The sequence below is a fragment of the Pempheris klunzingeri genome, chromosome 20, assembly GCF_042242105.1.
Source record: "Pempheris klunzingeri isolate RE-2024b chromosome 20, fPemKlu1.hap1, whole genome shotgun sequence".
Classification (NCBI taxonomy): Eukaryota; Metazoa; Chordata; class Actinopteri; order Acropomatiformes; family Pempheridae; genus Pempheris; species Pempheris klunzingeri.
The window spans coordinates 16,113,696-16,138,084 of NC_092031.1; the positions used below are offsets into that span (position 1 = coordinate 16,113,696).

The 24,389-nt window shown below is 42.6% G+C and overlaps 1 protein-coding gene across 1 annotated transcript; it reads right to left on the reverse strand.

Moving 5' to 3' along the window:
• Positions 1-8,290: 8,290 nt before the first annotated feature.
• Positions 8,291-21,044, reverse strand: vstm4b (V-set and transmembrane domain containing 4b). The gene is made up of 8 exons (XM_070852075.1): positions 20,783-21,044; positions 18,486-18,893; positions 10,858-10,911; positions 10,495-10,602; positions 10,350-10,383; positions 10,115-10,239; positions 9,285-9,349; positions 8,291-8,597 (listed from the first exon to the last, which is right to left on the reverse strand). Exons 1-8 carry the CDS (start codon positions 20,832-20,834, stop codon positions 8,472-8,474), a joined length of 972 nt encoding a protein of 323 aa, XP_070708176.1. The 5' UTR covers positions 20,835-21,044; the 3' UTR covers positions 8,291-8,471.
• Positions 21,045-24,389: the final 3,345 nt, after the last annotated feature.

The window sequence follows — 24,389 nt, forward strand, 5'->3', positions numbered from 1 at the left end:
GAGAGATTTAGATTTGATTGGTCAGAATTTAAACTTTTGCAGGTTTATTCTGGTGACAGTGTTGTGTGGTCGAGGGTGTCTTTTATCGGTCCGAGAGGCTCGGGTCCAGCAAAGAGCTGTAGAAATAATAACAAAGCCAGACCCAGCACTGACGTCAGGCCTGCCATCACTCTTGTAATTAATTGACCAACATGTCAGCAAAGGTTTCCTTTCTTTCGCTCGCTCATTTCCTTCCTGTCCTTTCTTCTTTCACAGCTACATATTTCACACACTTTCCTGCTCGTCACCACCACAGTTTTGTAAGCTAAGTGTCCTAATTTGCACGGATACTTTCACAATCATTGTTCCTGCTCAAAAAACTCTTCTGTTTTTTACGCAGTTGATGATTTGAAGTGAGTTACCACCAAATGTTTTGGTAAAAACCTGACGTGTGTCATGAGCCAGAAGCTTAAAGGGACAGTTCAGTGTTAGTGTATTGCTCAAGGCAGCAGTAGGACAGACAGAGCGGTGAACATATTGTAAATATAATGTACACTTACACTGAAACTGATTTTTTCTATTTTGAGGCAGCTAAAACCTCAGACAACCCCACTTGAAAAAAAAAAATCGATACTATCCTTTTAAAATACCCTCGGTGAAAGACGAAATGACAATGCTTTGACATAAATTGCATCCCACGGGAAAACCATCACCAGGATCACATGGCACGCGTGTTGGTTAATTGTCACTTCTCAGTTTCGCTGTGATGTCATGTTCTCACTTCCCTGTAAAACTGCCTTGCTTGGGCAGTTTTTGATCAAAAGAGCGAACCATGAACAGCTAAGGTACCATTTTTTTGCACAGATTGCAAAATGCATTGTGTTGCATTGCTATTTTTACTCATTTGAGTCATTCTTTACAGGGTACAGAAAGCTTGAAAAGACACACATAAATGGTGGCTGAAGGATGCAGCTTTACATCACAGGGACGTCCTGTCCAGCGTGCCTTTGTCATCTTTACGAACTACTGTCTAGGCCTTGCGATCCAAAACAAGAGGAAGGCTGCTGTTGTGCGGGGATGAGTGATAGCCTGTTGTACATGTTTAGGAAAGCTGGCACCGCGGGGGCAGAGGCGCTCATGTGTTTATCTAGGCTCCGAATGGATGTGGCTTTTCCTTTCCTTTAACTGTGTGACTGTTGTGTTGTCTTTGCTTCAGGCCTGCAAGTTCAAAGAGCTCCTTTCCTTTCTGCGAATGTTTACCCACGTCTCACTCGGGACGCTTTGACACAGACTTGACATGATGTTCATGCGGCACGTGAGAAAGTGCTTTGGGTGGATGAGTCAATTAGTCATGTCGTTGTCGTTTTGATATATGAAAGTAATGACTGGGTCCGGATTAGTTTGTCGGCACTGTGTATACAGACGTGTCTTTGACTGTTTCAGAGCTTGAATTATGAGACATAAAGTGATCGGTCATTGTTCCTAATCACTTCCAATAACTTGCTAGAGGAAATCCATTCAGCAAACTGCGTGGACATATCTGGGATAGCCCAAAACTTCAGTGTGTAGGTCGTGTCGGCTTTAAACACCACTTCGATGTAACACATTTACACATCAAGCAAACACGGAGCAACATTAGCGTTCACTCTCCTTTTAGCTCCATTTTGCTCTCCGCCAAGTCCTGAAACAAATATCCGAGTCCTCAGTAGCCAAATGCTCCGCCGTGTTCACCACCTAGTTGCTGTCTGTGTTTGGTGCTGGGCAGGAAGTTACTGTGGGTTTATCAGAGCTTTTGAAAGCAACTGCCTGCTGTGGCTGACAGTGAAACCAAAACAATGAGCTTAAAGATGCTACAGTGCTACGTAAAGCTGAGGGGAAGAGTCATTTGACTGAGATGTCATCTACTGGCTTAGCATATGAGACTGAGCTTTGTTCCTGAAACCAAGGGCGTCTCTCTGTTTGACTCCCCTGTTTACCTGCATACTTACAGGCCAGTCGTGCTCAGTCCAATATGGCGGCATTGTATCTCAGCAACGGGCCCATGCAGCATCTATGTATATAAGCCTGTGAGCAAAGACATGAGCTGTCTTTTTTTCCCCTTCTTGTAATCACATGAATGTGCAAATATTCACAAATGTGGAGCAATATCAGTGATAGGCTGCTGGAAACCCCTGTATGAAACACAGCAAGATTGTTTTCCATGAGCCTTTATGTTTGAAGAGGAAGGCGATAGGGTCAAATAATCCTGGTCGTAGGTCACTCAAATCACATGCTGAACAATTTGTGTTTACATGGGACTGTTTATTATGTCTATTATGTGGAGAGTGCTGCCTAAGAGTCCAAAGCACCCGGAGTGTTGGACCAAAATGGTCCAGGGTGAACGGTTGTTAGAAAGGGAAGAGGACAAGTTTTTGGCAATTAATCAGGTCATTATGCTAATTACTCAAATTGCCCAACATGCAAATGAAAATTGAATGTAATCTACTGGGACATTTCAGTCATAAACGTTCATACGAAACACCATTACTGCCTTCGACAAATTTCCAGTAGACTATTAAAAAATATTCATTAGAGCAAGTACAGTAGAAGTTGACCTACAGTCAGATGTGTGGAAGATGACCGTCCTCACCAACTGTTAACAATCTGGAAAGCCATTGTAGTATGATGTCATCACGAAGGGGTGAAAGGCAGCCAGCCGGTGAGCCTGAGAGCGGCTGTTCCTCATTAGCTCTGCTCGGCCTGCAGTTCCATGCAGCAGCAGAGCCAATCGCAGCTCCGGGGGATGACAGTCGCCTCCGCTGCAGACTCATAAATCTCGTAGTGGAACGCCTCATCAGTCACCGCGTGTCTGTCAAACAAATCCAGTGTGAGACAAATGTAAAAGAAAACTAAAACCAGAGCAGTAACAGTTATTCACCCCTGTCATTTATACAGGGCCAGATCAGATATTACCACTTTAGCTGACCTGCGAAGGGGGCAAGCTGACTTCCCTTCCTACTCTAAGAGTTATTTTTTTATCAATGACCGGACTAACACAATGCTCATTTTTACACTCTGGACTAAGACACTGGACTTTTTTAGTGTACTGTAAATAGTTGCACGGTCCCGTTGCCTGCTTCCTTTAGGGCAGTGCTGTTTTTGTCAGCAGTCCTACACTCTGCCTGTGCATCCCACTGGGTTCAGATGCTCATGGACAACGTCCAAGTGGGCCTGGTTGAAGACGGAGGTTTGTGTGGACGTGACCTTAGTGCTGAATACTTACAGAGAGGATCGGTGTGGAAGAGCTCTCTAAACATGGACTGACCTCTCAACACTGGATTTCGTATGCGGACGTCCAGTTCCGAACCTTAATGTAATTCCTACTTCCTGTGTTTTCCACTCGCTTGAGTCTTTCATTATAAGCTCTTTTCTGCCTGGAGACCAGTGTAGCTATGCATTACTGTAACCACACAGGATGTGCATTGTATTTCTATGTACTGAGATGACATGCATGGGACAGACCGAGCACAGACACACGCAAGGGTTTCGGCTTTAACAATAGCCTTTGTTTGGCTGTTTTACTGGTGACATCAGTTGTTTCTTTTTAGGGGAGCGTCTGCAAAGCCTGCTGTTTTGAGCCCAAGACAGGAAACTAGCATCAGTCCGTCCCACAATGCACCTCCAAACCTTCCTCGCAGGATTTCTTTTACTCTTTCTCTCCCGTTCCTTATTCTTCATTCCCTTCTCTTTCCAACAATCCCACCCACTTAAACAATTTGAATTTATTTACCTTACGGATCATATTTTATTGCTATTGAACCACTTCCCTGCGAACCAAGTCATCAACTGATGTGTTTTTTTGTCAACTCCATGTGTTTTCCTTGCGGGTGAGACATTTTTATAAGACCTCCGGGGTTCCTTTTGTGTCACGCACACACAGGGAGCTTCCTGTCTCTTTTCCTTACGAAAATAATTTGGAGGTTGCGAGTAAACTAAACCTAACGTTTAAATCTGCCCCTCTCATTACAGCGCCTCCACCACCACAAGAGGAGCTGACACCCAACCAGGCTGCTGACGGCTGCCCCCTCTCACGTCTCCTCTTTATGTCAACAAGGAGGTGAAAGGGAACCAGAGCTGAGTCTGAGCTTTGATCACAGTTTAGATCTCGCTGATGATGATCAGTGAGTGTATATTAAGAACACATGGAAGCTTGAAGAACACACTTTTGTTGTTATCTCTTGCTGAGTTCAGGGTCCGAAGTGCAAATATGGTTTGACCCAATCCAATAAATTAGTCAAAATATTTTCAGTGCTCGAACTAGGACCATACATCTTTCATCCAGTTAATGGGGCGTGGATGGTACCAGCAGGGTCCAAGCAGTGTAACCTTGAAATCGACCGCAGTATATGAGCTTTGATCAAGAGAAGAGCCAGGCTGCTACTTTTGAAATCTACTACGGATGAAGAGCAACAGTTTCATGTCAATTAAATTTGAAAAAATAAAGCCAGACGATGTGTATCTGACAGAAGTTATCACACATTTTACTTTCTACATCTGATATTCCTCATGCTAAATATAATGATAAGCCTACAATGCCAGTATGACTGGCAGGTTAAAAATAAAAAAGTTGTAGTATTCAAATTTTAAATTTACGGGAAAAAACCTCTATAAAGTCACAAGTATATGAGAAAAAATAATGCCAATTTCCATGTATTATGCATGCTGTGGATTACTTACTTAACTTGGTACAACATACTTATCAGATTTAGCAAAAAGGAAAAACTCATAAATCTCTGATCATTTCTGAGTTGTTTCTTTCAAGTGTATGCCTTTATAATCTCAGAGAATATTCTTTTTTCTTACAAATTTAGCACTTTAATCTCAGAAAAAGTGTTTTTTCTCAGAATATTACCCTCCTCCCCAAACTCTGTACTTTTTAAAAATATTTTTTTTTACCTACGCTGGCCCTTATTATCCGTTGTAGTTGTGCAATGCAGCCCGTTCAATTAATTGGTGCAGGTCAAGACAGGAAACCATGTTTACCATCTTGGTTTAGCATGTTAGCATGCAAACATTTACTAATTAGCACCAAACACAAAGTACAGCTGACGGGAATGTTTAGTTGTGTTGTACAGTCTGTTGTATAATCTGTTTGCATCCTGAGGGCCAATTGAAAAAGTCAGAGGAAGACTAAAGCCATGTCATCTATGTATGGAGTCTGTGCCAATCCTCCTTGTTGTTCGGATTTCACAGGACAAGGGACGAATGTTCCTGCTGGACACACGAGAGGAAAAGTCAGGTGGTTTTTAAAGTCAGAGGGCTTCATCCTATGGGGGGCATACATGTCTGTACAAAACTCCATGGCGGTAGTTGTGGAGATATTTCAGTCTGGATGAAGGTGGCGGACGGCCACCCAAAGAGCGCCGCCGCTAGCATGGTGAAAAACACGTCTCTGGCAGCGTACCGCTCACATCCACTTTTATATTTATTTCACTTACTGATACACAGAAGAGCAGAAATGCTGGAATGTTGATGAATGCAAAGTCAGTGGTGGGCAGAGAGAGGGAAAAGAGAGAGAGAGAGAGAGAGAGAGAGAGAGAGAGAGAGAGAGAGAGAGGCACAATTCACACACATGGTTCTAGTTAGCGGACTCCCATTAAGGACAATGTGGTCTGGAATGAACTTTACATTTCACAGTTTAAGGGCATTTTTAAGACAGTTCTGCCTGCCACTGAAAGGTCACTTTCAGTCACTTCATACACGGATAATACATACTGCGCAACTGAAATACACATAAGAGAACAACAACGGAAAATGGGAATGGTAACAAATGGGGGTCGATAGTGGTTTGAATTGAAATGTAATATATAAGCAGGGAAACAAAGAATGTCAAAGTCCACAACCGCCAGCCTGCAGTAAAAAATGGGTTGTAAATTTGCGGTGCTAGCCAGAAATCTTGTGCTATACTGTACTTGTTGGGGTTTTCTCAACTGACCCCTGGCTGGCAGCCATGTTGAAAGTCAGCTTTTGTGTTATAGCTGCGGATTGAGGGTAAAAACTAAAGTGTGACTTTTTTTTTTTTTTTAAACTATTCCAAACAGACATGGATAACTTCTGTCTAGCTGTGGCCGGAAGGACTCTCTGATGATCGCACCATCTTCCGTGTGTTCATTAGCTGTTCGCTAGCTCGGCGTATTAGCTGCTCCACAGATTCTCAGAAAGTCGTTACATAACTCCAAAGTGAATAAGACATATGAGTTCATTCTTAAATGTTTTACACAAGAGTCTAATTAAATACAGAGACGTGTGTTTGTGAAGGGCTCCATCTCAGTGGTGGAAAGTAACTAAGTACATTTACTCTAATACTGTACAAGTATAATTATGAGGCCTGAGATCCTTCAGTAAAAATTGGGGTCTATTCAGTGTCAGAGCCTCCAAACCTAGTTTCATTTCAATAACTGCTTTAGGCCCAACAAGGTCAAACTTTCCAAAGACACAAAAAATAAACTCAAGTCCAAAAAAATAGGGAGAACAGATCTGTTTAACAGTAATCATCTCAGGACTGCTCAGATTTATCTGGTGACCCTTTGGGTGGGTCCAACCCCGAGGTTGGAAACCACTGAAATAAAATAACAAACTGATGCAACAGTGAAATGTTTCTTACACGCTGATGCATCAGTAACAATAACTAATAATCTAATATATACTTTTACTTAAGTATGATATGGATTGCAGGGCTCTCTCACCACTGCTTGTGGTCCTTCACGGACAACTCCACAGCAGATAGTGGAAGTCTTGGGGGAAGGGAGTGATACGGTGCCTTTGTGTCTGGGTTTCAAGTTCACTGTTTAAAAAACTCTCCTTTGCTTTTCCATGCTTGAATCCAGAGGATCATTAAATGGAAAAAGAGGCCTAAGCACTTTCACACTCAGATTCGTGGAAAGTGAGAACACAGGGAGGCCGCACGAAGGTATGCGGGAGCCGATATGGTGCATTCTTATCTCAAACAAGAAAATCACCTTGAGGTTTGAAGTAAACTACGACTTCCGTCGGCCCAAACCCAGTTCTTTGTTTGTCCCTGATTGCAGATCAGGTGTCACAGTTGTTTGCAGCTTTTTGGATTTATAGTATGTGCCTTTGTACGTGTGAGTCTACAAGGGTGTTTAGCCCTCCACCCTTGTATGAATATACAGTATATGTTGGTGTGTGTGTCACTAACAGCCTGTTAAGTTGATGTTGGCACCAGATGAAAGGGCTCGCATGGTCTCACATAACTTGCCTGTGGGTGGGTGGGGGGGGAGCACTGAAGGGCTAATCGCTACTTTAATATCAACTCTGTGGAGTTGTGGTCATTATAAACTGCAGTCTGACACACAAAAACACACTGAACGCAGATGCTGTGAGGCAGATAATGCTGGGAACACACTAGAAGTAAATCACATTCAAAACTGCACTGGTTCACATCCACAACAACGGATGCCTTTAATTTATTTTGTGTCTCCTTCATAAATCTGCTCACTCTAAATGGAGTTTCCCACAGCTCACTGTGGAAGTGACCTCAGAGATGTCAGCAAAATATTGCTTACAAAGAGCCTGCATGTATTTCAACTAATCAAAATGCCAGGATCCAAAATAGTGTGCGTTTATGAATTTAAAGGAATAGTTCGACATTTTGGGAAATGGTTTAGATGTACATTAACCCTTTATAGGGCACTCATTGAAATACTTAGAAATTCAAAATTTCAACCCTAGACCATTACTGGTGGTCATTACATGGCAAGTTTTTTAAAAAAAATGTCGAAAATCGGGGTCAATTAAGTTACCATATATGGTTTCTTGCCGGTCTGTCATGTAGCCTGATTGTCGCTGATTGGCTTGGAGAAATCTTGTAGTTCTACTGCCTCATGGTGAGGCAAGGGGTGGTATTTTGAACTCCCACTTAAGTTACCAAATATGGTCCCTTTGCTCGATAAAGGGTTAAGTATGAAGCTAAAGCCGGGAGGCAATTAGCTTATCTTGGGAATGTCCCATAGACTGTAGGCCGGGGAAACAGCTAGCCTGGTTGGGACCATTTTCTAAAATGTCTAAAATAAACCATAAAGAAATAGCACTGTTCTTGCCAGATGGTAGCAGAGCACTATATCACTTCACCGCTGACCCGCTTGATTGCAAATATCGACCAGGACCTGTTTGATATGAAAGGGAAGGCTCGGATTAGCCCGCTAATTAAAAATCTCCGATCTCCAATCGGAGAGCTGCACAGCCTTCTATTGTGTTCCCAGTTTAAGCTACACAGGGTTCAAAAATGGGTGCAAAAGAAAAATTCTACAAAATGTTTCCTTTTGCATCTTGGTCTCAGAAAAGGAAGTAGTATCAAAGAACATATAAAGTCATAGGTACAGTAATAGTGAGACATTTTGGCCTTCACAAACCAATAAGAATACAAAATAATACAGACTATAAATAGACAATTCCTTTTTACACAAGGCACAGTTACTAGTGGTGTGTTTCTCTCATAGCTGCTGCTCCCCAAACAGTATCTGAGCGTACACGGTGCCGCTGCATGACGCCTTGGCTTCTGGAATCGGCTTCACCAGATCCAGCTCTGCGTAGGTCAGATTCTCCTCCACTATCCTCGGCTGCAGATGTGGCGACGGAGGAGAAAGAGGGCAGAGGAAGATAAAAACGGAGGAGAGGGGGATGGCGAGAGAAGGAAGTGGTATCAGTGGTTAGAAAATGAGCGGGGAGGTTGAGAGAGATTTTCATGTCAAACTTTGTCATTAAGCTTATGATTTCTTGCCAGGATATGAATTCAGTCAACAAATCCTCTAAAACTGAGCTAGAACTGAATCCGAAGTTGGATGTTTCCCTCTCTCCTCTCCTTGGTTTCTCTCTACTTTACAGCGTTGGTTTGGTAGATGTGAGCAGGCTGTGTGTGGGCGTCACCTTACAGGATTCATAGGTTGACTTTGCCAACATTGAATTACCTCTTGCCGCATTCTGTGCCATTAAAATGCTGAGTTGCCACAGAGCCAGTTCTTTCCAGTGATAATTACAAAATTACAGTTTTGTGGCACATTTTATACCATTTCTGGTGTTTAGGCATACGGACAATAACAATACTAGGCCGTCACTATGAATGCCTTGCTCTGTCTGGTCATTTTTAGGTAAAAGGTATCAACGCATGTTCACTAGAAGAGAGGTTTATGAATATGTAGGTTACACACAGGTGAAAATGACTACTAGGTAGGTTCTTTATTATTTGGCCACAAATAAGTATTATGATTACAGTGATCGATGTATAAAAGGGCATGTAAAGCACTCACCAACACTACTTTCCTTGGTTGTGGTTTTAAAAGTTTGGGTTTCCGTGTTTTGTCTCCAATGGGAGCTGCAGGGACACAACAAAAGTTACTGGTTTTGCAGAGATCTGTGTCTGATTCTAACATCAAGCCTAAAGGTGATTGGTGTCCCAGGTGGAGCTCCATTCACCCAGCAGGCTTAAAGCTGCTAATAGCTATGTGCAATCAAAAAGTTCTGTGCAATGTGAGCACCTCTAGATGATGAACCCACAAAGAATTATCACCCATCCCTGTAGCCCCTGTAGCGTTTTAGCATCTTTCAGCTCAGTGCTTTGGTTGTATGGCCTGCAAGTTAAAGGAACAGTTTGACATTTTGGGGGAAATACACTTATTCACTTTCTTACTGCAAGTTAGATGTAAAGACTGATGAAACTCCCATGCTTGTATGTTATATGTGATGCTGGTTCAGCACGAAGACTGTGGAAAACACCTTGTGTGACTGTGTTTCAATTGTAGAGAAAACGAAGTGCAAAAACTTCACTTTACACCCTGTAAAAAAATGTTTTACAGGGTGTATGTGGCAAAGATTTTTTGCACTGATCAAGGTAACAAGGTGTATGGTGATTATTGAGCTTTGAATGCTAAAGAATGCTAATGTTGCTTGGTGTACGCTGGATGTGTAATCAGGCATAATAAGTATATTATGTCCTCATGTATTCTATCATAGCATGAAGTCCCCATAATGACTATACAGCGATATTATGGCAATGCTCAAAAACAAAAATCTAGTGGATTTTTCCAAAATGTTTTAGACAAACTTTCAGGTGTAAATGCACCCAGACACTCTTGTTTACCTTTTGCAGGTATCTCTGGTGGTATCTCCTCTTGGTAGTCTCTGCTCCTTTTCTTCCTGTACCTCCTCTCCTTCTTGGGCAGAGCAGGCGACACACTGACCACACTGGTGACCGTCTCTCCTGAGCTGGATTGAGAGCACATAACCAGAGTTTCAGTGCAGTTTAGAGAATTTTAGTGTCTGTTAGCTTTTTTTTTTTTTTGGCCATGTGTGAGACTGTCGCCCTAAGATCTTACCTGTTCTGAGGGCTTTTGACCAAGTGGTAATTATCTGCAGAGATACGAGACATTCAGAAATGTAAACAAGAAACAAGACTCGATGGAGAAAAGAACAGAAACAGGTTAACAGAGAATATTGAGTTATCTTGATGTTGCTGCTAACCTTTTAACCTCTGCTTCCTCTGTATGTACTGGCAGGTTACTGTCACTGTGAACATGCACATACACAGCAGGCCCACTGAGCAGATCAGCACTGCACACAGGTACACATCTGCAACACAAAAACGTGCACACACACACACATCAGTCCAACAGAGTATCAGCCTCATACCTAGTGTTTGACTCCACGCAAAAATCTGAAGGAAAAAATGTACAAGTGCATGTTTTGCTGAGCTATTTAAGGCACTGTACTATATTCTTTGGGTTGGGCTATTTTTGCCTGCCAAGGACGATACGGTGCCAGTCCACCACGAACACACACACACACACACACACACACACACACACTAAAAATATAACCACTTACCTTCAAACAAGCTCCACAGGCTCTCTTTGGCCTTGGTGGCTGGTAGGACATGCACTTCATGGAGAAAGAGAGAGAGAGAGAGAAGAGGAGCATGTAAAGTCTGTAGTCATCACTGTGGCCTCCCTGCCGCCTGATTACACGCTGGCTACAGTTTAAATAAAGCTAATTGTAGGAAGACAACGAGCTGAGGTCGGCCTCCTCCCTGCCTGATCCTGACTCTGAATCACTGTCCTGAGGGCTCAACCGTAACCTTCCCTGGACCAAAAATGACAAAAAGCTTATTAACTCAGACGTTAATGCAAAGAGTTGGTTTAGAGTTATGAATCATCGTAAACCTTTACCTCACATCCACCCATGCTCTGGTCGTTAGCCTCTTTTTCCCCATTCATAACAAACTGTTGTGGTAAAACAAGGCGATGTGTGTCCATTTTATGTCCTCTCAGACTAATTTTTCCTTTTTTTGGCATGAAAATGTTTCCCTTTCTCCGCTCCCCTCGGATGTTAAAATGTTGGCTCCATGGGACTTAGTTAAATTAGTAATAAATATGCATTTGATATATACATGCTGTTTGACAACCCATTTGTTATGGTGCGGGACAGATTTATGCTAAAGCTTAGAGCAAAAATGTTGGTATCCTCGCCATTTAATGATCCCTGTGTACGTTGTATTTTAGCATTTAGGGTGAAGTTAATTAGCCCTGGTAATATAGTAAAGTATTAAAACAATGACAAACTGTTTGACAGACTGGTCTTTCCCAAACAGTTTGTGTGTTTAGAAGGGAGTACTTAGTGAACACCATAACAAGAGGGAAGAGAAGCTCTAAAGTGAGTGTGACTTCAACTGTCTTAGATAATTATGGCTCCCTGGACATCCCCGTTTAGAGGAGACAACTGTTGGAGACAGCCCAACGCGCAGCCGGTGGAGGAATGTGAATGCAGCCTTAATCAGTGTAATGAGAATTGCAGCTATGTACTGAGAAAATATGCCTCTCATACTCAACCTGAAATCTCTCCCCACACACTCGCTCATTTCTCCACCCCATCTGACCACAGTAGTCTTAACACCGCTGCACTCTTGCTGAGCTGGTGGTAGGAAGCTCGTGAAGTGACACCCACCAGGGCATCTTGAAATACCCCAAACCGCCAGCGGCTGACGACAGGCAGGCTCGCCACGCCGGCTGGAGACTTTCCCACAGGCAGACTGGCTGTCCTGCGGGCTGACTGACTGACTGACTGACTGACAGACTGACAGACTTGCTGTAAGCATGGTTCAGATGATCCTGCGTTAGTTCTCCAGACTATTTTTTGAGCGCAAAACTACAGCATCAAAACATACAGCTCTTAGCAACCGAACATCTACTATGTCTTCCAACCAGATGGTGACCCGAAAAGTTGGAAAAAGTCTATAAAACGTAAGACTTGATCTTCCGTATCAGCTCTCATTTAACCTTTAGGTCCAACCTCCCGTCACACACACTGTCAGACATCACACGAAGCAGTCGGATGGGATGTTTACCATAAAGTCTGCAGCTCTGAGAGAACTAAGATTAAATGACAGCAAAGAGTTTCTCCACAATGCCGCATCCTGCTGACACCTCCACAGCCGAACTACCCATTTCACTACAAGGCAGCAGCAGTAACAGGGCGCACTTACACACACCTGCTGACAGCACACGTCTTTCACTAGTTCACAGAGCACGACACGTTAAGCAATATCAGCTCAGGATTCCAATAAGATCCCTCTTTGCTGTGAACTGGCTCTTCAGGCTTTTTCAAACCCTCAAAATGAGCTGATGGACATTTTCACCTCGGTTCAATTCCTTTCTTAATCTTTTTTTTGCTAGACTGTTGGTTGGAAGGCTTTTACAGACCAAGCATACCTTTGGATTTGCTCCCCACCTGTGAAAGCACTGAACCTACGCCTCGATCATTTTTAAATTGAGGATCGATGAAAAATAACATATCTCTGTGGATTATTGAATTTTTTTTGCAAATTAGGTACTTTGTAAATACGAGTAGGTTTGCAGTTTAAATGGTTTAGGACTGTGCTAAAACAAAGCCTGTGCTTAATCTCAGTTTAGGTGAAAACACAGATGCTTGGTGTTTTCCAACTTCTAAAAATTGCCACCGATCAAAAATGCAAAATAACATGTACAAAAGAAGATGAAGCGCCGTAATGAAGACAAAGATGTCGGTTTTGTGTCAGCCCACGCTCGGATAAAGTGTGTAAGCTTCCAGCGGGTGTCTTTAACATTGTGTAATTTGGCTGTTATGTTATTTGCTCGCCTGTGTGAAAGCCATTTCTTTGATTTACATAACACCTATGCTGTAATGCTCCCTTTTTCCCCGTTACCATCATTCTTCATGCAAATCTTCAAAAACCACCAGTGTGTGTTATAGACAGTAATATTGGTGCTAAAACCACAGCAAACACACACACTGCCTCGCTGCGGGCTGCACAGTTTCTGAGTGAAATATTATTTAAAACAGACTCTCTACCGCTTGTATAAAATGGCAGATGATTGAATTCAAAGACCCGCCCTTCTGTCACAGTTAATTACTCGCAGCATAAATCTTGATAACATCTATGCCGTTCGTGGGGAGTTTTTGCCTGAGGTTCTGTGTAGCTCTGTCACTGCGACAGCTGTACATGCTGGAATAATCCGAAATGGGATAAATCTGATGGACTGTGCACCATAAAACTGGCTTTTATCCTCATCTAGAAAATGTCTTCTTTTTACTGCAGCTTTCGAATGGCTGAGGACCACGCTGGAAACATTCTAACAAACTACTTTTTGTTCATCAGAGCCAAAGACGTGCATTCATTTGCTGTATTTAATTGGATTGGTGCCTCTTTTTTGTGCCCCAACAAACCCAACACTGTAAACATCAATACACAGACATGGAGCTGGAGTGAATAATGATCCTGTGTGTCTTCCCCATCTACTGAGTCAGTCACCGCTCTAATTTACTGTATAATAAACGACTGGAGATGAATGGAAGTACACAGAGACGTTGTGTGTCTTAACAAAGCTTTGAATAATCCACTCTTCAACTTCCTGTTGTCTCTGTGTGTCCTTTCTTCGGAGAATTAGAAGCTTCCCGTACTTTTGCTCACTGTGTCCCCATCAAGGCAATAAACATAGATCCATTTTGTCGTCTGCTTACTCATATACCTGTTTTTTACGCCACTTTTAGCTCTACAGCCATGTTTGGGACTCCACTACGGTGATAGTGCTGCATCCTCACTATTCTTAAACCCATGCCACATCCGTCTGCCGTGTACCTCCTAGAAACACCCTTGTTAACTTGTATTCGCCCACATGTGTTATAGAAATACCTCAGAATTCAGTTTGTTTATGCCAAGAGGAGGCTGTGTCCACACTGCACTCTGCCCTCGGCTTTTCTACCAAACCCTCTGACCTCTCTGCATGTGTTTATTGCAGCAGTAGTGGGGAGAGTAATGGGACTTTTGTGTGCGAGACAGATCGTGGAAACACCTGGTCACCTAATGTTATCCGACCACAGAAATTCCATCAGCTGTCACAAAAGCACATGTTTTGTGCACATAAAGTCTCCATCATGTGCTGTTTCTCATGCCAAGAGGCGACCAGGAGCATTGGTCCCAGAGGGGTTTTAACTTCTCAGATGAGTAGCTGATGTTTATCATAGCTGTCAAGCATTGGTGTGAATACTGGGATGAAATAGTGCAGTTTTCCAGTGTTTTTAGACCTTTTAGACCTTTTAACGTAGATCCTGGCCAGCGCTTTTCAAAGTGTTCAGTATTAAGAAGTCATAATTGAAATGGGTTAGGGCCTGGAGGGATGTCATTCATGAGCATTATGGGAAATGTAGGATTCAGAATTTTTTGGAGCTAAACTCACACGAGGAATGTAAAGTCAGAATATCACATTTATTTTATTTTTTTTATAAATAAAAGTAAAATACTTAGCTGGTAGAGTGCACCTTTAAACTGATTCCTACCAGGATTCAACTAACCAAACATTTATTTTGCTTCCTGCAGCATGAGCACACCGTTTTCCAAAGTTAAACCTCATATTTCTTACCATTTAAAAGAAATGTATTCCAGGTTCAAATTAAAATTAAAATTCCACAGGTTTTTTAAATCATTACTTTTGTTTTTGATTATATCTGACAAGAAGTACCTGTGCAGTCACACAGAATTAGTTTTTAAAACTTTTATGGCAGGATTTCAATAAATACGTTGGATTAAATGTGGAATAGTCGGATTTTCAGAAACAGATTCACCAGTCAGATTTTGGATTAAAAAAAAATCTGACCTAACTTTAGTCAATTTCAATTTATTTATTCATTTAATTTCAAAGCAAAGGAATTTATAGACATTAAACTTTAAGCGCCTGAAAACACTAAACACTTTCTGGTCTCATCCAGAATTTTGGACTTCCTACAGGCCTGTTATGTGAAGAATAATAAAAGATTTTAGCTTTATTTTCTACATGTATTTCCATTCATGTCATAATTGCAGTATTCATTCAAAAATGTCGCTCTGGGCTTTATTTATTAATATCTCTGGAGCCACAATGGACTGGCGCTTCCTTGCATGAAAATAACTCTCCACATCCTTTACCGCCAAAGGTTATGAGCCAGACACGAGCCAGTTGCCCACTCGACTGTCACTGCAGACAAACATTCGAACTTTACCTTCCTCAGCACAACTATCTCTTGTTCCATTTCTGCTGAGGCTCTCTGGACTGTCTGTTCTACTTTTGGGAGGGAAACTCCATGTGAGAGCCAATGTCAACAGCTCTCAGTAGGGAGTGCGTGTCTGCTCGGGCCCAGACTTGGCTGTGGACACCCCGAAAGTCACAGCCTGTAGGAACGCTTCCATGGAAAATGTGGTGAGCAGCGTCTAGTGTTGTTGAACACTGACAGTGCCACAGCAATGAGCTTGAATAAGATGAATTGTCTTTTAAGTTGTTGTATGGATCACTCCAGATAAACCACTCTCGAAGCAGCAATCTCACATTGACTGCTATCAGCTGAGCTTTTCGTGGAGCACAATACTGACTGAACCTGAAGCCATTTCATCCTGTGTGTGCTGCTCTAAAGGCTTGTTGTTCACATATGAGCACATATGCGTCTAATTTCCGGTCTGTTTGAGGTAAATGACAGAAAATCTGGATACCTAGCATTAGCATCACATTACCAGAAACCTACACTTCATTTACACAGCAGAACGTCCCAGTACTGCAACTCCTGTTGACTAACATGGAGACGCAGGACAAAGCAACTGACTGTTGACCTCTCCTGTCCAATCCTATTTCAGCAAAAGTAACCAGGCACAGCACGAATGTCAAGGTTTGGATTTGTCTTCATGTGGCCTTAATGAGAGTGATTTAAGAGCAAAAATGCACGAGTGTAAAGGGTGGATTACACAGAGTTTCCTTTGGCTTAAACTGCAAATGTTACCATGCCTGGTTAACTAGCCTCTACCAACAGTGGTAACTGAACGTTATTTTCAAGCTATCACAGAGTACTGCAGCAACAGGTCCTAAAATCTGGATATGAGTTGGCATTTTTACACTTCTAGTTCCCTCATTTTAAAGTCAGTGAATTTTTTAAAAAGGGTTTTTGGTTAGATGGTTATGGTTAACACAAATCTGGAGATTCTCACCTTTTGTTCTTCGACATAAAATGTCATAAATATTCCACTCTTGAATGTTGAAGCTTTTACGTGTCTTAAAAAAGTCGATTGCTAACAAATGTCTAAATGAGACTACGAGCATGCCGAACATGGAAACTCATCTAATCACTGGTCCACATTTACAGCCTCTCCAACTTGTAGATTTATCAATTCAAATTGCAGTGTAGCTTATTGATGGTGGTGTTTAAGTCATGCGACCCGGGTGTAGTTCATTTAACTATTCATTTGTTTTCCAATACGCTTATTTTCTGCAGTAATCTAAAATCCAATGGAAAAATTCCACTGGCTTTTTGTTGAGGGAACTCTTGGACACTTATGAGAGTTTAGAGTAGCAGCCCTGCATTTTAGCTTTTATTAATACGAAGGAAAAAGTCAATCTCTTCATGTTTGCTGGTGAACATGAGAACTGTATTCAAAATCTGACACGTGAAAAGTCGGGAGGAAAAATTGACAAAGCTTTTAAAGTGTGTTTCTGGTTTTCTGAAAGCGAAGGGATTTCAGAGCTGTTTCTGGTACCAGTGGATTTGTCATCCATTCCGTTGTGTGAACGTCTCACGTGCCAGCGGTGGCACTGAAACCTCACACTCTCTCTGCTCTTTCTCCAAGATCGTCTACTCAGTCAAAGCTGCAGCGGAGGATCCTTTTATCTCCAGGCTTGCTCCTAACCAATGACATCTCCCCTTCCAAATCAAAAGCAGGACAGTGCTTTTGCTTGGTGAGCCCACTCCAGTGCCTCTTCAGCCAGATGAATTACATCATTCACCACATTACTTGTGGTCAGAGAAAATGCTACTACTGGGGACGCAGAACTGCTCCGCCAGGAGAGTTTTTCTGCTACCTTCAGTGTGCACAATGTGAGTCTTCCCCTTTGGGTCTGGACGCCACATTTGGAAACATTTGACAGAATTACCGATGAAAATGTGGTGGCACAAAGAGTTGTTACCCCCCTCCCTCTCCTTCAGAACAAGTCAGAGAGAGTTAGCAGGGCGCCCATGCTCTTTATAGAGACGTCCAGATAAAGCCTCAAACAGTTTCATGTGTTCACAGCTGAGAGCTGCTCAATAGCAGTCACAGTTTACTGCTGCTGGCCATGAAAGATCCCTGCAGACACTCCTGACATCTGCGTAAAACTTCTTTGCGGTCTTACTATTATCAAAACAGCATTTGTCATTGCTTCTGTTGTGGTTGAAGGAATACTTGTTAAGTCTCCGCCCTGCACCATCAAAAGCACTGATGTCATCCTGTGAGAAAGTGGGCTCCAGCTACTGGTTTCTTCTACCAAGAATGAATTATGGAGCAGCCGAATACAGAGTTTCCCCAACTTTTGTGGCTCAAAACCCCAATTTTCCATAACTCCACTTATTAAAAACAAACACATTTCTCAGGTATTGGGTGCTTTTCAAATGTTCCTGAAGAGTTATGGAAGAGCATTTTAGACCACAATCTCGGCGATGCCACTTGAAGGTGCAATGTAAAGTGTTTAGTAGCGTTTAGCAGTGAGCTTGCAGATTGCAACCAAATGAGATCCCCTCAGCTCCACCCCTCCCTTTCCAAGCATATAGAGGAAGTATGATGGCCGACCAGGATACAATATGGCTGTGCAACATTGTGGCCAATGTCAAGAACCTGCTGCATCTTTTACTATTTTTATTTTTATTCTTTTATTATATTCCATTTCTGCTAATAGATCCCCCTAAATCCTACATTCCAAACCTTTAAGAGTCTCTACGTGTTATAGGTTGACACTGATATTCACACACTGACATTGTGTGTGACATGAATCCAAAGCTGACCATGCTCTCTGTGAAGGAACAAACTACAAACTATTTAAAAACCTTTCACACCTCAGTGTTTCAGTGGTCTTAAATCTGCGACTGAACAAATGCGAAGCAGGGCGATGCTCATGGAACGCCTAACTGCCAAATCTAAATCTACCCCTCACCTCTGAGCTCAGTAGCAGCGGTGCAGTTTGACGAGGCCTTCCAGCGGTCCTGGTGCTTTTTAAACTCCTGCACCCGGCACATGTAGAGCCCCCGGTCCCCCTCGGACACATTGAGGATCACCAGGTCAAAGATCTTCCCCTGCTTCACCACCGTCAGCTTCAGTTTGGGCCACGGGAAGCTCTTTGTGTAGTTGCCATAGAAACGGGCCTTCCTCATGTTGACGCGGGCGATGAGGAGCTCGTCCTCTGGCCGGTCTGTGCCCGCTGGCAGGAAGGTCCATTTCACCACAGGTAGAGCAGCATTGCGGCGCCGCTGGGACACAACACAGGAGAGCGAGATGTTTTGACCCTCCTGGGCCACCGTGAAGGGGGAAGGGGTGATGGTGACGTTGATGGCCAAACACAAATCTGGAGAAGCAAGATTAGCCAGGTTATTTTAGAATCTTGTTTTGGAGCAGTATGTAGTATCAAGACGTCTGGGTCGGTATGGATGATGTCTTTTCTAAATCAAACATCCCATATGTGATCAGATCAAATCCCTTATGAGCTTAAAAGCTGATGCAGGTTACGTCTTAACAAAAACACAAGCGGCTGTGAAGTCATGCTCTGCTCTTGTATGACTGCATGTTGGTCACAGCCGTCCTCTGAGTTTGACAGAGTCGAGGCATCTCCTTGAAAACATTCAGCTGTTTTCCTGTCTTTCCATTGTTTTGTCCATGCTTCAGATGGTTGGCTGCACTGTAAAAAAAAATGGCTACTCAAGTACTGAAACTAGCAGAGAATACTTCCTTTACTTTGTTTGGATTGTTATTTAGTTGTTCTTATGTAGAACTCACAGAGTTAACAGAGAAACGTTCAGCAAATGTTAAGTCGACATTAAGAGCAGCAAGTTTCTGTCAGCACTAAGGGATTTACACTTCTTCACTTCTTCAAATGTCACACAGCCAAACCTATTTGGCTGTTGCTGTAATGTTAGGAGCCACATTTAACCTGCAGCTTTGGCCAATTATTAAAGAAAATCACTTAAAAAGACATCACTCCCCTGAATATGAGAGTATTGGTTGCATCTTTACCAATCCCACTCCCTTGTTACCAAACATAGAGGAGAGTTTTATCAAATCATTTTCACATGTAAATGGTAACTTGATATGTGGTAACATCATATTGCAGATGTAGTCTGACAAACACACACAAGGAACGATAAAGAAACATAGCATGCATGGATCGCGCAACTCTGAATTAGAAAAAAGGGGGATTAAAGAGAATCCAAATGCATTTCATACGTGGAGGCATGGTGATAAAACAATTGCTTTCTTATGGTGTCAGATCTGTGTCAGATGTAGGGAGAAATGGATACGCTCCAAGGTTGAGCATCTATATAACAAATTACTCGACAACTGACAAGAATGGAAGGGAAAGTTGAAAAATGATAATAAGAATAAAATAAAAGTGCACAGATTTGCTTTAACAGAGTCATTTTAAGATCATGAAAGCAGCGTGAGAGGACAACAAGCAGTGGAACATTTGAAGTTTGTTCACAGGTTTGTTTTACAGATGAAAGCCTCTTCCTCTTCCCCACTGCTCTGGTGGCTTTGTTGTTAGCCAACAGGCTTCCTCACCCTCGCGCTGACAGACGCGTTGTTTGTGGCGGCGTGACGACATTCGTTGGCCAAACATTGAGGAACAAACTTTACTGCTGCATGTGTTGCATGACAGTCTATCACGCATATGTTTTTTTTTCCAACCGTGGGCAATTTCATAATGCGCACTTTTCACGACACGCAAGCATTTTAGTGTCCCACAGCTCAGATGCTTTCAGCTCAGTAATTCAAATCAGTGCTTTGTCTTTCATTTAGTTTTGAGTGACAGAGCAAAACAAGGAGAGTGGCTGAAAAGTGTTGCTTTGCTCTTGCATGTTTATTTTGAGCTCTCAAACTGTTCAATTTAATAACCTGGTTGACAGAAGATCACTGAAATCACTATAAATGAGTGTAGAAGAGAAACTAGAAGCTCTGTTTTACTTCCAAACCACCAATTTTCACTCTGGGGTCCCCTCTCATCTCTGCACACACACATTTTGCTTTGATAAACTTATTTTCTTGCTAACACACCCTGAAATCCGTTTGTTTCAGGAGAAGTTTTAGTCAGTTCTTATCGACCAAAAGGTTTTTCTCCATCACACCAACATCCTTCTCTGATTCTCAGATGCTTTCTGCAAAGCTTCTCTGGAAAATAGTGGGGAACATTTAGTCTCCACCACATCCACTTTGGTATGAAGCAAAATAAACTTTTCCTACCTCCAAGCAGTGCTCGAGTCAGGAGAGCGAAGACCACAGAGGAGATCTTCATTTTCCACGGCTGCAGCCTCCATAAACTCCCAGTTAAATGCCTCTGAAGAAAAGAAGGTTCTCCTGGTTCCTTCCTCCTCCTCCTCCTCCTCCTCTTCTCTTTTTTTCCCCCAGCCGAGGAGTGTAATATGAAACATTGGACGCTCTGTTTCTAGTCAGAACCTCCCTCTGGCCCTGCCCCCAACTGTCACACACAGTGAAAACACATTTGGCAGGCTCACGTGCCCACACACAAACACATGCACATGCACGCAGAGCAGACAGAAACTGACAGGTGACACACACACACACACACACACACACACACACACACACGCACGCACATGCACACACTTCTGCATCTGGCGAGTGAGTGGGAAAGGTAATTTCCTGTGCAGGATGGAGGGGATGGTTGGGGGGCGGAGGGTGGGGTGGGAGGTGGTTTGTTGTTGAGATTGACGCCGAGCAAATCACACTTCCAGCTGTGGAGGATGGCGGGCACAGACCAAAGTCAGGGCTTTTATTTTGGAACACTCACACATGCTGACAAAGAGGGGGGAGGGTGGGTTGCACTCTGTGTGTGGGCATCTCCGTGGCCAATAACATGATGGAGAAGAACATTGAATGTAGAATATTTCTGCATTTAAAGTTACTAATTTCTCCCAGAGGTTCCTCTCGTGTTAGTCCTCATCCTGCTCTCAACATTGGCTATCAAACTCCATATTAGGTAAATCATTGTGTGTGTGTATGTGTGTGTGTGTGTGTCCACATCTATCTACCCTCATCTCTTGTCTCATGTAACAGGATCCCACAGTGAATCTTTGTGCAGCACTCTGTCAGCTCGGGGTTTTGGGGACACTTTGCTGGCTTTTATCAAACCTCAGAGAGTTGGATTCTGAAGATCTGGGACACTTTTGACTCACAGATAAATAAAGGAGGGGGTCTGCGGGGCCTCATAAGTGCTTCTAGTCTGGAGACAGTTTGACAAACATGTCTGTTCCCTTGACAGACTTTATCAAAGCTCTATAACCTTCAGCACTGGGGCTCTGAACACAGTGTGGTGTCCTTGCTCATACATTTTTCTGGCTTATTATCAATTCTGCAAACAACTCTTTCCTTAATGTTGAACATCAGTAAAAAATAAAACTGAAGAGCTCTAAAAGTTTGTTTTCCTTCTCCAGCTGGTCCACACCACTGACTTAAAAGTGGTCTTTTCTCTTTAAGTTGCATGAACTGATTTCTCTGATGGTGGAGAAAACACAACATCTGACATATTATCACCACGAGAACCTGTTATGGCTAACATGTTAGCAACCAGCCATGTATTTACACATCCAGCAGACACAGAATAACATTAGAATGAATTAAAGAGTTGCATATCTGTCCTGCTAATGAACGCACAGCCAGCGTTTTCTGTCCTTGTCGCTCTGTTTTGGTCTCCACCAATTCATCTGGCTCTGCTAAAATCTCCACTATGTTCACCAGCTAGTTTGCTAACTTTGTCTGTCGTTTGGTACTGTTGGGTAGCATTTATCAGAGCTTCTGCCTGAAAACAGCTGCCTGCTGTAGCGGGGGAACGAGGTTAATGAGAGCTATGAGGTTTCACAGCCCCCCCCCCTCCAACTTCACTAAGACAAACAATAAGATGAAAGATGCTAAAATGCCAAGTTTAGCTGGCAGAAACTGCTGAGTTGGGTGATAATTCCCTGTAGCTTCATGACTATGAGCGACTCCTCTCGCATTAATACAATACAAATACATTTAATCAAATTGTTAATGTATAAGTGCAGCTCCATGTGTAAGAATTGCACAGTGCATCAGTCATGAATAAGGAGGTGAAGTAACGTCTCGACACAGTCATGTTCTTACAATGTTTTTCTGTGCAAAGGCTCACGGCTACAAATAGATTATTCGATAGTTTTCATCTGGCGGAAAGTGCAGCGGTAGTTCATCGACTCTTCAATAAACAGTAAGCCCTCAACAATGACTACATCTGCTAGTTATTATTCTGTGTTTGCATATAGTGTTACCAGGATATTAGGGAGGCTTTTTTATTGGTTCTTCTTCATCCATCTCTGGGCCGGAGGAGGCAGTCTCACAAACTTGGCAGTAGACTCAGACCCCTAGTTAGGATGATATAGATCATATGGTACGCAGTTGAAAACGTGCCAAAACAATATGTTTGCAGCCTGAGCACTAAATGTACTTGCAGCTTACAGTAGAATGAGTTTCACTTTCTAGATGAGCACCATAGCAAGACTGGTCTTTCAGTGCAGTAGATATTCTGGCCTTGGAATAGGTGTTATTTAAATGTACTCATTTATTTGAATATATATTTGTATCAAACTTACATCTGTACAGTTTGAGATAGTTCCCAAAGGTTTTCAAGCCAACGTGGTCCTTTGAGTGCTGGAAATTGGAAACAACGATCATAATTCTATGACAACTGGACAACCTCCATCAGATGAAGATCATGTGGTATGACTGAAAGCTCCACCACAGCTGCTAAAATTTACCTTGACCTATGTTGACAATTGATCAATTAGTGTGTGTACTTTCTTTTAAGTCAAAATTCTCTGATTGCAGCTTCTTACATGTGAATATTCTCCTAGTTTCTTTATCCCTCCATGACAGTAAACTGAAGATCTTTGGGTTGTGGACCAAACAAGACATCTTGTGCTTCAGGAAACAGCCCTCCTCTCAAATCCCACCTTCAGAACGGGTTGTTTTGGTTGTGTTGTAGGTCCACCAAAAAATTTTTCTAAATATGCGTTTTAAAAGATGGTCGCAGTCACTGACATTTTCTTGAGAAAACAAACTTTGAAGACAAATGAGGAGCATAAAATGTTAATGGACTGTGAGGATTCCTCAGGTTTGAGGTCTCCGGTGTACTTTCTACTTTTTAAGTGTATTACGAGCAAGCCTTACGCTGTTTAATCATGTCATACCTCCCTGAGGGAAGAAACACAACTCTGTGAGACGCCCACGGGGTACAGCTCTATGTTAATGGGGCTATTTCTTTGAACACAGACGGACCCTGTCAGTGAGGAGGGTGCAACAAAAAGCAATAGGAGCTGAGATGGAGGTACAGTAGAAAGGATTTTTTGATGTCCAATGAATGGATCTTGTTGCTTCATGAGGCGAATCTGGGACGCATTGTCATTATCCAGATGCTATTAAATGTCTCTTTGGGGATTTCTGTTTATGGTCTGACGTAAGTGCACGTAATCAAAGTACAGAGCTTTGTTTACAAGGCTCCTCTGGTGCTCAGATGTGAAGCTGGACAGTCAGTCCTATGATTGTTTTTTTCCTGGAGGTAAATGTCGCCCCTTTGTGGACAATGTATGAAATGCTTATTAGTCCAGAAACTTTCTGCTGAGTGGTGTTAAATAATATGTGTGCAGTATGTGTGTCAGTAGAACAGCTCGGTACCCTCAGACATTTATTTTGAAAACCACACGATATTAAGGAACAGTTCCAAGAGATATTGATGTTTGTGTGACAAAACGTGAGGGGACAACAGGCCGACTGGTTGACCTTTCACTGAGATGCCGCTTCTGCACGGTTCTCACACGCT

What these genes read in the sequence shown, in the direction of transcription:
- vstm4b (XM_070852075.1), bottom strand. Translation starts at nt 20,834, where the DNA reads ATGAAGATCTCCTCTGTGGTCTTCGCTCTCCTGACTCGAGCACTGCTT. An exon ending in CCTGTGGAGCTTGTTTGAAG is followed by an intron (nt 10,603 to 10,857) that starts GTAAGTGGTTAT and finishes TTTGTGTTGCAG; the next exon opens with ATGTGTACCTGTGTGCAGTG. An exon ending in ACCAGAGATACCTGCAAAAG is followed by an intron (nt 9,350 to 10,114) that starts GTAAACAAGAGT and finishes GTGTCCCTGCAG; the next exon opens with CTCCCATTGGAGACAAAACA.